Raw genomic sequence first — 12729 nt, forward strand, 5'->3', positions numbered from 1 at the left:
ATTCGCCAGACATGAACCCCTGTGACTTCTTTCTGTGGGGACACTTGAAAGACCAGGTGTACCGCCAGACTCCAGAAACAATTGAACAGCTGAAGCAGTACATCTCATCTGCATGTGAAGCCATTCCGCCAGACACGTTGTCAAAGGTTTCGGGTAATTTCATTCAGAGACTACGCCATATTATTGCTACGCATGGTGGATATGTGGAAAATATCGTACTATAGAGTTTCCCAGACCGCAGCGCCATCTGTTGTTGAAAATTGTAACTACTGTAATTTCGAAAGTTTGTCTGCCTGAAAATGTACTGTTGTCCCAAGCATATTGCAACAAACGGTGTATTTCTATCGCTGCTCGTTTAGTTTTTATTGCCGTTTCAAATATACCGGTCATTTTTGAAACACCCTGTATTTACACATCCAACATCGCAGGAGTCACAGATGTGTGCTGCCGGCCGGCATGCGGAAGATCGGACAGGTTTGAGCAGCCTTGTTGCGATGATGGGAGACGCCTCGCCCAACGACTCAACGTGCTGTTGTTCGCCGCCAGGTCTCCTAAGATATTCTGACAGCGCCCGTGAATGTCTGCGATGCTCTGGTCTTCCGCCGAAAAAAAAACTCAATGACTGGTCTCTGCTAGGAAGGCACGTCCATTACAGTCGCCATTTTGGAGCCTACGTATAGCGCCGCTACCTATCGGAACTTTATGTAACTATAGGGTCTGAAGCGGGAATATTCTACGATGTCCCATAACAAATTCCGCAGTTTTACAACCGAAATTGGCGGAAAAAAATGTGTTGCATTATTTATTGAACGCCCCTCGTATTTTAAATCCCTCTTTGCAACTACAGGAAAATGCATTTTTTTTTTCATTTTATTGAAGTAAAACATCATCAGTGATGAAATAATATTTCCGATTTTCGTTCACATAAGGAAACGCCGTCTGCTTTCACGTTTTTGATATATTCCATCGTTTGGCGATGTTGTTTCCCTATCCCACACTGCTGTAGGGAGCTATGCATTTCTTGACGTAAAACACAACACAGTGTAGAAAACAATAGTGGTGGTACATTGCGTTTTGGTTCACTTCAAGAAATGCACAGTTCCACAAAGCAGTCGGGGAAAAAGACAGTGCTGAAGGATGGAATACCACAAAAACGTGCGAATAGATGAAGTTTCCTGATGTGAACGAAAATTAGACATAAAACCCCACCACTAATGATGTTTTATTTCGAAAAAACAAAATAAGTTTAGCGACAAAAATACGCATTTTCTTGTAGTTCAAATAACTTCAATAAAGGAAGAATGGTGCTGAGTGAGTGTTGTGAATGTAATAACTGATTGCTACTATGAATTCGGCCCACACCCATGGTGAGAGAAAGATGTTTGCCAAGTACAGTTCCTTTTAGGTAGCCATTGCACGCCATGATTATTAAACACTTTTCTGGCAGGGCACACTATAGCATCATGTGGCAAAACAACAGGAAATCACCAATAACGTTTATTAAAAATGTGTTACAAAATGATACTTAACTTTGATACAATTTGATGTGTAGCACTAGACGTCCTATCTAACAGAATGGTATTCAAATAACTTTGCTGTCTCTTGGCAGTCTATGAGTGAACCGTGAAAATTTACTTTATTTACTAGCGATTCATCAAGAACATTAACACACTATGTGAGCGTGGAAGTAGTTGCCAAGGAGTAACTGATGGAAACAAATTAAATTTCAACCAATGGAAATTTTATTCATAAAAGCCTTTTCAAAAACAGATTTAAAATTTATAAGCTGAAAAGCACCCTCGAAATATCAAGTTACAATTTAACAAATGTGAATTTTATTTCTAAAGCTTTTCAAAACAGTTTTAAAATTATAAGCAGGAAAGCGCCCTCGAAATATCAAGTTACAATTATTCAGAGGCAGATAAAAAAATTTTTTGTTACAGTAGGAGCCTTGGGGCCGAGAAGCTTCCACTCCCTTTCAACACGGTCGTAGCCACGACCGCTCACAACGACCTCTGAAAAACTACACTGGTGCAAATCTGCAACACACCAGATTACTTTAAACTAAAATTTTTAACAACTCACACGAACACATTAACCATACCCACCGTAAGAGGGATGGAAATGGTACAAACACACACACTAAGAACTTATTTTCTACCAAAAGTGCAATTTGTTTTTAAAAGGGCTCTTACAGTGGAAGGGTGGCAACTTTATAAAATGACTATTTAAATAAAACCCATGAAATTCAAACTTACATAAAATGTACAACATGCTCTTCATTACACATATACCGCCTCGCGAGATGATAGGCAAGATAAAAACAAATTTCTGGAATTCATCCTTTAAATTCGTTTAACACCGAATCCGACAAACATGACAGAGGCAGCTATTAACGTACGGCAGACTGACAGACAGACATACACTAACTGCCTAACAAATGCGGACGAGAGACAGGCGAGCAAGCTGGGGACGAGAGACTGACCAAGCAAACAAGTAGGATTTAACAACTAAATGACACAACATATCTCCAGTCACTTCTAATAAGCTGCGATTTCTGGCGAAGATCTGGCGCAGCACTCTCAAAACGCTCTCCGGAACCGTCCACTGTCAGCCGCTTCAACGGACGCAGGAAGGCGCGCCGATCTCCCGTCTCACGGCGTCGCAACTCGTACCGGCCAGACCGATGTCGTGGATTGACTCCTGTTGCTCTCGTGTCGGCCGCGAAGCCACTACGCCTCGTTATAGGCGCGGCCACTGGACTCACGTGGCGACCTCACATGCGCCGACGCTCAAGGCGGACAAGTCATCTGATGTCCCAGTGCGCAACCGACCAACCGATCGATCCAACCGCCAATGCCCATTGCCTGAGCAAACTCGAGCAGACCGGCGGCCTAACACATACTAGCACTCCGGACGACAGACACACTGACTGGCCCACACTGACTCGGCTTTTCAACTGACCAGACTCGCCGAGACCGACAGACTGCCCAACTAACTGCCTCCGACTGACTTCCCTATTCACACTCCCACTGGCGAGCTTATAGCGGCCCTTAAATGCACGTGAGCAGGCAACCTTTCCCCGTCCTCCACAATGTCCATCCCTTTCAGCGCCCCCACACCCTCCAGCAGATCTCCCTCGCCGCCCGTTCCATCTTCCAACTCAAGATGTACGCCACCTACTCAAACAACCAGGCCCATTTCATCTTCTCCTGCCTTGACACCCTCGTCTAAATCCCTGTCATGGCGCGATAGCAACGTATCCTTTTCAACAACATCCGCTCCCTTCCCGCCAACAAGAACCTCTTCCTGCACACCCTTGCCACCCACCGCATGGATGCCTTCCTCCTTAATGAAACCTTCCTCCAACCCCACCACACCATCCACACTTCGCCCTATCTCCTCCACCGCACCGATAATCCCCTCCCAATTGCGCGTGGCGGAGTTGCTATTGGTCACCGCCGCCAGATCCCCGTTCGGCTCCAACCTCTCCTTCCCGACCCCACTGAATACCTGATCCTTAGCCTCTTCTTCCCCGGCCTTACCGTTACCTGCACCACCATCTATGTCCGCCCCAACGCTCCTCTTCCCTTCGACTTCCTCTCCCACGTCGACCGTACCTTCTCCTCCTACGTGATCGCCGCTGACCTCAACATCCATAGTCGTTCCGCTGCCCAGTTATGGCGGTGGCATCGGTTCCTCTCCACCCTTCAAGGCGACCTCGTCCCCATCCCCCAGCACACCCGTCCCGAATCCAATTCCACTCCCGATGTTATTCTCTCCCTCCCCAACCTCCTTGGTTGCATAACGGTGGATGTCCTGGAGCCTATTGGTAGTGACCATCTCCCTGTCCTCATCATCATTTCAGATGGACGTCGCTCCCGACCCGACCCTCGTAATGACCCTCCCCCTAAGTACGTCCATGACTATTCCCGTGCCAACTGGAATGCCTACTGGGATACCCTCTCCACCCAGGTCGATAGCCACCCTTTCACCTACCACCACCCCGATGATGTCACCCATGCTGCCTCCTTTCTCCAGCAGACCTTGTCTGAGGCCGTGGAGGCCCACGTCCCTACTGTCGCCATCCACCCCCACCGTCCTACCTTACCCCCACAGGCCGTCCTCCTCCTCCGTGAATCCCGCCGTCTCTACCGTGCCTTCCTCCACACGCGTGACCCGGACACACTACGACGCCACTGGCAACTCCAACGACACATTCGTAATTTGCTCGTGGCTAAGAAACGCCGGAACTGGCGACAGACATGCACCCGTTTAAATGCTACCCTCCCAATCAACTCGTCCAAGTTCTGGTCAGCCTTCCGTCGTCTTACCGGAACTAAACCCTCCCCCTACTATCCTCTTCTCCATGATGATCACCCTTTCCCTGACACCCTTAGTAAGGCCAACCACTTTGCCTCCTACCTCTCCGATGTATTTTCCATCCTTGATGATCCCCAGTTCGATTACTCCCTCTTCCTGGATATCCGCGATCAAACTGACACCTCTGTCCCTCCCCTCGCTCCTGGTTTCCAGTACTTGGACAACATTACACACACGGAACTCAATGCCCCTATCACTACACAGGATCTCATTGATACACTCCGCATAAAACCCAACACCGCTCCTGGTCACGATCGTGTCACCTACCGTCACCTTCGTGAAGCTCCTGTCTCTTTCCTCTCCACCCTGGCCAGGCTCTACATGTAGTCCTGTCCACCGGTTACTACCCCGACCTGTGGAAAACCTCCCGTATCCTCATGTTCCTTAAACGTGGCAAACCGCCGTCTGCCGTCTCCTCCTACCGTCCCATCAGCCTTACCTCGGTCTTCAGCAAGGTCCTGGAATCTATCCTCACCCGACGCATCCACCAGCATCTTCGCCAGCACTGCCTCCTTCCCGTTACCCAGTGTGGCTTTCGGCCTTCCTTCTCTTCCGACGATCTTCTCCTTCACCTCACTCATCTCCTTTCTGAACAGCTTAATTCCCGTCGCTCCGCAATATTCCTCTCCCTGGACCTCGAACGTGCCTATGACCGTGTATGGCATTCCGGTCTCCTCTTCAAGCTCCAAACTTTCGCCCTTCCCATTAACTACGTCCGTCTGATCGGCTCCTTTCTCTCCCGCCGTCCTTCCTATGTTACCATCCATAACACCGATTCCTACACCTTTTTCCCCTCTGCCGGTGTGCCCCAAGGCTCCGTCCTCTCCCCCCTTCTGTACCTTTTGTACACGGCTGACATGCCACCGCCGTCACCCCCCGTCCACCTCCTCCAGTTTGCCGATGACACTACGTTCCTTGCACTTGCCCCCACCCTGCAGCGCTCCCAACACCTTCTCCAATCCCATCTTGACCGGTTCACCGCTTGGTGCAACCAGTGGTTGCTCAAGGTCAATCCCTCCAAAACCCAGGCAATCATTGTAGGCAAAACCACCCCTTCCTTCCGCCTCCTTGATTTCTATCTCACCATCTATGGCCGTCCTATCGCCCTCACTCCCACCCTTAAGTACCTTGGCGTCACCCTCGACCGTCGCCTCTCCTGGACTCCCCACCTCCGGACAATCCAAGCCAAGGCACACTCCCGACTCAGTCTCCTCAAGCTCCTCTCCGGCCGTACGTGGGGTCTGGACCCCTCCACCATCCTCCACACCTATAAATCCCTCATCCGCCCTATCCTTTGTTATGCCCATCCGGCTTGGATCTCCGCCCCCCCCTACCTTTTATAAATCCATCCAAATCATTGAACGTCATGCTCTCCGCCTCGCCTATCGCATCCGTCTCCCCTCCCCCACGCGGATCCTGTATGATCTCATCCCCTTCCCTCACCTCCTCCTTTTCCTTGAAAGGATATGGATCCTGTACACCTCCCGCAAACTCGATCCTCCTCACCCGCTCGTCTCCCCGATCCTCTCCCACCCCCGCCTGCTGCCGCGCCTGTATTCGCACGTCCCACCCGGTCTCCATCTCTCCACCCTCCTTACCCTCTCCCAAGGTGGCTTCCGCCAGCTCCCTCTCCCTGATGATGCCCTCCTCCCCTCCATCTACCCCTCCTACCAACTTTGATCCTCCCACCCTCCTCCTGTACTTACTCCTCTGGGCACCCTCCCTCCCTTCTCTCCCTTTTCCCTCCCTCCTCCTTTTCTCCCCTCTCCTCCCCGGGCCTCCCCTCCCCTGTCCCTCTCCTCCTGCCCCCGTCTCCTAAGCCATTGGCATCCTTTTTTTTTCTCCCCTCTCCCCCACCTCACCCCTGTTCCCCTCTTGGCAGGTTCCCGGACTCGCACACGCTCAGTGGACATTCGCGCGCCGGAGATCACCGCCATCAGTGTATCGTGTGTGCCATCATGTTTAGTGTTCAGTGTTCACCATCACATTCCATTGTTCACCAGTGCCATCGTATTCTTCAGTGTTTGTGCGTCGTGTCAACAGTTCGTAGTGTGGATTGTCATCGAGTGTGAACGGCTTCTTGTGTTTTTATGTTCATGTGTCTACTGTTTTTTCCCGCCGTTTTTCTAAGTGATGTCTCTTCTCTGTTTATCTCCATGTACTCTCTTCGGCTGAAGAGCGGCGTATTGTGCTGCTGCCAGCCTACCTGATTGTTCAGGTGTCAAAATAACAATAAAGTAAAAAAAAAAAAAAACCTTTCCCCTTTCCCACCAGAGGGAGACACCAAAGCCGCGATTGCCACAGCGGCACCACCGCCAGAAACGGAGGACGACTGCTTCACACTACGCACTGCGGCGGCTCAAATGAGGTTTTCTCTATTACCGATAGTAATGTTGCAGTCACTCTTAATAGTCGAATTACTCTGTGAATACCGGCTGCTAAGTCGGAAGGATGTCCTCGAGGAACTGCACATAGTGGACTGTAGGCTCTGAAATGAACTCTTTAAATGCTGCTCAGGAACTGAATGTTCGTGTATCATGTTTTCATGCCTGTTGGTGGAAGGATTCCCATGTCTCACGTACAAAGCAGTCCGCTACAGCAGTCCCTACAGCAGATGTCTACGCTATCGGCGGACGTGTCCGATGCGCTGGAGGAAGTAGCGCAGACGCAGGAAGAGGTCCGGGTTTGTGAGCGCCATCTGGAGGCTGCAGCACAGCACAGAGAGTTTCCAGAAGAAGGGTTGTGCCTGTGTGACGGCAGCCTCTCGCAGTATTTGTTGTGTAACACTTGCTTTGTACACAAAAATGAGAGAAGGAGATGCTTCAGATGAACCCTTTCTTATCTGCTATAATTACAGAAACGAAATATTCAAATTTCTGAAACTTTCTGGCAGATTAAAACTGTGTGCCGGACCAAGACTCGAACGCGGGCCTTTGCCTTTCGCGGGCAAGTACTCTACCACCTGAGCTACCCAAGCACGACTCACGTCCCTTCCTCACAGCTTTACTTCCGCCAGTACCTCGTCTCTTACCTTCCAGACTTCACAGAAGCTCTCCTGCGAATTCAAATTTCTTATGACACTTGATGGTGTACACGGCAGGCCATCTTCACTCTGCACTGATACCTTCTGTTTCCGCACCATAACTGTAATTTCTCGTCTCTTCGTAAGCTCCTTTCCTGTAACCTTTCATCTCTGTTTACTTTTGAGAAACTTCGGCATTTGTAGTTTTTCCTTATTATTTTGAAATGTGCATTAGTTGATGCTTGTCTCAGCGGCTAAGCAGATACTTGCCAGACTACAAATCCATGTTAAGCTGATCCAGTATGGATATTGCAGAACACGTGACTGCGTATTAATTGAATATAAATACAGATAACTGCAACCATTCAGTTTTGAAATATTTATTTCCGTGAAATAGTGTTCGAGCGTTTTCAGGTTCGTCTCCAGCTGGAGCAAGAAGGTAGGAAACATTTTCAGTTAACGCCAGAGCAACTAATTGTAAATATGGCAAATTGTATCGAGAGGCCAGCCGCGGTGGCCTAGCGGTTCTAGGCGCTTCAGTCCGTAACCGCGCGACTGCTACGGTCGCAGGTTCGAATCCTGCCTCGGGCCTGGATGTGTGTGATGTCCTTAGGTTAGTTAGCTTTAAGTAGTTCTAAGTTCTAGGGGACTGATGACCTCAGATGTTAAGTCTCATAGTGCTCAGAGCCATTTGAACCATTTTTTGGATCGAGAAACGAATTTCTTTGTTTACTGTGGCATATGATCCAAAGCTGGAGTCCTAGCCTGTAATACGAAGTTTTCTCACATTTATCGCTTCCTACACATCTGAATATGATACGTTAATGTGAAACATGTCAAACACGGTCATGGTTCTGAGTCCTTGTAAAACTGTAGGCCCCCTATAACTGGCTGGGTAAATCAGCTGAGAAATTTGAAGGATGCAACATCGTACAATCGCCTATAGAACCAGGCCTAGTAAAGCAATGCGATGTTGATGGTAGCTTTACATTTTTATCTTTCTTGTAGATCGTAGCTTAAATTCTTACAAGCACCTACTCGGATTATATGCACTGCCTTTTCCTAAACGATCGTGTCAAAATGACACAGGCGACAGAGTGGTATAAATTTTCGCAAAATCAGTGCTCTGAGATAAAAAAAGTAGTTTCCAGCATTTAAGTTTCCTGTCTCAAAATATACATTTTATAGCCATTTGTGCCCCTCTTTCATTTGTATCGTTTTGACAAGAAGCTGTATCGCAGAACTGAGATACACTGTCTAGCCAATGTGACCATCTGTCAAAAGCGTGAATAACAATATTTTGCAGCGTGGACCGCAGCGCGTCGTGCAGAAAGAGAGTCATTGAAGTTCTGGAAGGTACTGACAGGGATGTGCCGCTGCCAGCTGCGATAGGCATCTCGGTTGACGATCCACAGCGCGAAAATTCCGATCGAGGCGGTCTCACAGATTCTCGATTACGTTTAAATGTGGAGAGTCTGGTGGCCATGTAAGTACGCTAAACTCATCCTGGTGCTCTTCGAGCCACGCACGAACACTGCAAGCTGTGTGATACGTTGCATTGTCCTGCTCGTAGATGCCATCGTGCCGAGCAAAAACGAACTGAATGTTGGGGTGGACATGGTACCCAAGGGCAGATGGGTACTTCTGTTGATTCAGTGTGCTTTCCAGAATGACGAGATCGTCCAGGCAATCCCACGAAAACATTCCCCAGACCGTAACGAACCGACGATTGTTGCAGGATGTTTGCTTTCAGACGTATCACGTCGCTCACTCCAACAGCCATCTGTCCGATGGAGCATAAAACGTGATTTATTTGAACAGACCGCCTGTGGATGTCCAGTTGTGGTACTGGAATGCAAATTCCAGCCTTCGTAGCCGATGAACAGCAGTTAGCATGGGTACTTGAACCATGTGTCTGGTGTGTGGTGTTCGATGAACGGTTCTTGAGGAGACACTGTTGGTAGCCTCTTGGTTCATCGAGGCATACAGTTGCCCCACAGTGGCACGTCTGTTCGCCCTTACACATCAAAAAAATGGTTCAGATGGCTCTGAGCACTATGGGACTTAACATCTGTGGTCAACAGTCCCCTAAAACAAAACTACTTAAACCTAACTAACCTAAGGGCATCACACACATCCACGCCCGAGGCAGGATTCGAACCTGCGACTGTAGCAGTCGCGCGGTTCTGGACTGAGCGCCTAGAACCGCTCGGCCACCACGGCCGGCCTTACACATCACTGCAGCCTTCGTTCACCCCTGTCATCTCTGGCCCGTGGTGCGCCACAGTTCCCCCATCGCCAGTTTTGGATAGCGCCATTTTGCCATTCATGATATACAGGGTGTCATAAAAAGAATGACCCGATTTTAACTTGTAATAATATTGAGACAAATGTCACTAGGTAATTGAAACAGCATTAGATGTAATAGGCATGGACTAGAGTTTCAGAAAAAATCCGCTAGATGTCGCTACGAGCGCTGACCTGGAGCGTGCAGCCAGTCTCTCGCAATATGGCGTCCGCGCAACAGAAGGCGTATTGCGTTATTGAATTTAGTCGTACCCAATCAGTGATCGCAGTTCAGCGGACGTTTCATATTCGATTTCATGCTAAACCTTCATCACCAAAGAACATTCGACGGTAGTATAAACAGTTTGAAGAAACGGAGTGTCTCTGTAAAGTCAAAAGTCTTGGCCGGCCACGCGTTCCTGAGCAAACAGTGGAACAAATACGACAGGCATTTGGGCAGAGCCCCCGCAAGTCTACTCGTCGCGCTAGCCGAGAACTTGCATTACTGCGCATGACAGTGCGGCGTGTGTTACGGCGTCGTTTAGCCCTCAAACTGTACCGATTACAACTGGTACAAGCTCTTTGAGGAACTGACAAAGTGAAGCGAGTGGACTGCGAGACCAGGCTTGACACTCTTGGCCTCCTAGGTCCCCTGACTTAAAACCGTTATTTCTTCAAAATGTTCAAATGTGTGTGAAATCTTATGGGACTTAACTGCTAAGGTCATCAGTCCCTAAGCTTACACACTAGTTAACCTAAATTATCCTAAGGACAAACACACACACCCATGCCCGAGGGAGGACTCCGCCGGGATCAGCCGCACAGTCCATGACTGCAGCGCCCTAGACTGCTCGGCTAATCCCGCGCGTCTGTGATTTCTTCCTGTGGGTATATGTTAAACAATGTGTTTACGATCATCCATTACCTCATGACACTGATGAACTAAAAACCAGAATATCAGCTGCTGTAGCTTCAGTGACAGTAGACACCTTACGCTCAGTTTGGGATGAATTCGGCTGTCGGCTAGATGTCGTCTGTGCAGCCAATGGAGGACATATTGAACATTTATGATGGAGTTTTATAAACTTCTGTCTTTTCTGAGTAATTTAGTATGCAATTTGTTGGCGTTAAGCCCTTCTTCCTAATAAATAATTCTATTTAAAATCAGGTCATTCTTTTTGGGACACCCTGTAGTTCAACTACGATGGCATGCGAACAGTTTACAAACTTAGCTCTTTTGGAAATGCTTTCGCCCTTGGTCGAAATCAATTAATATGCCCTTTTGGACGTCAGGTAAATCATTCCGTTTCCACATTACAACAACTACTTCACCTTTTTCCACATCCATCCAACACACTTTATATACCTTCCACAGCTAGTCCAGCCACCTGCCGTCTGTGAGTGGTTATTGCACGCTGACGTCGAACATAGGCGGTGGCCACATTTATGTGACTGTATCGTGTAGAATTCCACTCTGAAATGTGATGTCTGTGGTCTGAGGGCGATCTGAACCCTTTCCAGATACATCACGTGCCCTTCGACTGTAACCCTTCTCAGATTTTTTATATTCTATTGTTGATAAATAATTCTCTTAGCCATGGAAGAATGTAATGTAGTCGTGTCTAGCGAGATAACCGCCACTTTGTAAGCAGATGTTACTGCAATTTTGCAGGCGGCAGCGCGTCGTTCCGACAGGGGGACCGCTGTGAGGCAGCACCGCTTCCACAGTGATGGCGACGTTCTGGAGGACGAGGTGAGTCTCTAACGAGTCTATCACGTGGATTTATTCTTTGTCATCTTGGTTATCACATTATACAGAGAACTGAAACTCGAAATTTTTACTATCCCTGAAGCAGAATGGAAAACAAACGCAGTGTATACAGGCGGGTTGTCGCTCCATTTTTTTCTTGGAAGGCCAATATTTCTTTTATCAGCGGGTAATTTATTTTTTACGATTTCTGCAATCTGTTGGAATATTACTGCGCGGTATGGGATCCTTACCAGGTAGGATTGACAGAGGACATCGATAAAGTGCAAAGAAGGGCAGCTCGTTTGGTGTAATCGCGCAATAGGGGTGAGAGTGTCCATGATATGATACGCGAGTTGGGATCGCAGTCACTGAAACAAAGGCGGTTTTCTTTGCGGCGAGATCTATTTACGAAATTTCAATCACCAACTTTCTCTTGGCCGGCTGGTGTGGCCGTGCGGTTCTAGGCGCTTCAGTCTGGAACCGCGTGACCGCTACGGTCGCAGGTTCGAATCCTGCCTCGGGCATGGATGTGTGTGATGTCCTTAGGTTAGTTAGGTTTAATTAGTTCTAAGTTCTAGGCGACTGATGACCTCAGAAGTTAAGTCGCATAGTGCTCAGAGCCATTTGAACCATTTTGAACTTTCTCTTCCGAATGCGAAAATATTTTGTTGACACCCACCTACGAAGGGAGAAATGATCATCATAATAAAATAAGAGAAATAAGAGCTCGAACGGTAAGACTTAGGTGTTCCTTTGTCCCACGCGCCATTTGAGAGAGGAATAGTAGAGAAGTAGTATGAAAATGATTCGATGAACCCTCTGCCAGGCACTTAAGTGTGAACTGCAGAGTAACCATGTAGATGTAGATAGATTGAAAAGTGCTGTTTATGGACGACGTGACACACCAACCACTCTGAGGGATCTACGCCGAATCGCCGCTGAGGAGCGGGACAATCTGGATACCAACAGTGCCTTGATGAACTTGTGGATAGTATATCACGACGAATATAGGCATGCATCAATGCAAGAGGACGTCTGGACCACTACCTCTGAAGGTCACGCTGTATGATGGTACAACATGCAATGTGGGGTTTTCATGAGCAATAAAAAGGGCGGAAATGATGTTTATGTTGACCTCTATTCCAGTTTTCTGTACAGGTTCCAGAACTCTCGGAACCGAGGTGATGCAAAACTTTTTTTGATGTGTGTATTTCGTTGGCAATTAAAGGAATGGTTTTCTTCTTAATCCTCAGCCCCTGGTTATTCAGTCTTGTCCTACAGTCACCTC

General features: G+C 48.1%; 1 protein-coding gene across 1 annotated transcript in view; it reads left to right on the top strand.

The window, feature by feature from the left end:
• LOC124606004 overlaps nt 1-12729 on the top strand; it is a 213944-nt gene that overhangs the window by 12553 nt on the left and 188662 nt on the right. The window contains exon 3 of the mRNA XM_047137966.1: nt 11364-11444. Within this exon, the coding sequence (XP_046993922.1) occupies nt 11364-11444 (81 nt within the window). The remainder of the gene's footprint in view (nt 1-11363; nt 11445-12729) is intronic.

The sequence above is a fragment of the Schistocerca americana genome, chromosome 3, assembly GCF_021461395.2.
Source record: "Schistocerca americana isolate TAMUIC-IGC-003095 chromosome 3, iqSchAmer2.1, whole genome shotgun sequence".
Lineage (NCBI taxonomy): Eukaryota > Metazoa > Arthropoda > Insecta > Orthoptera > Acrididae > Schistocerca > Schistocerca americana.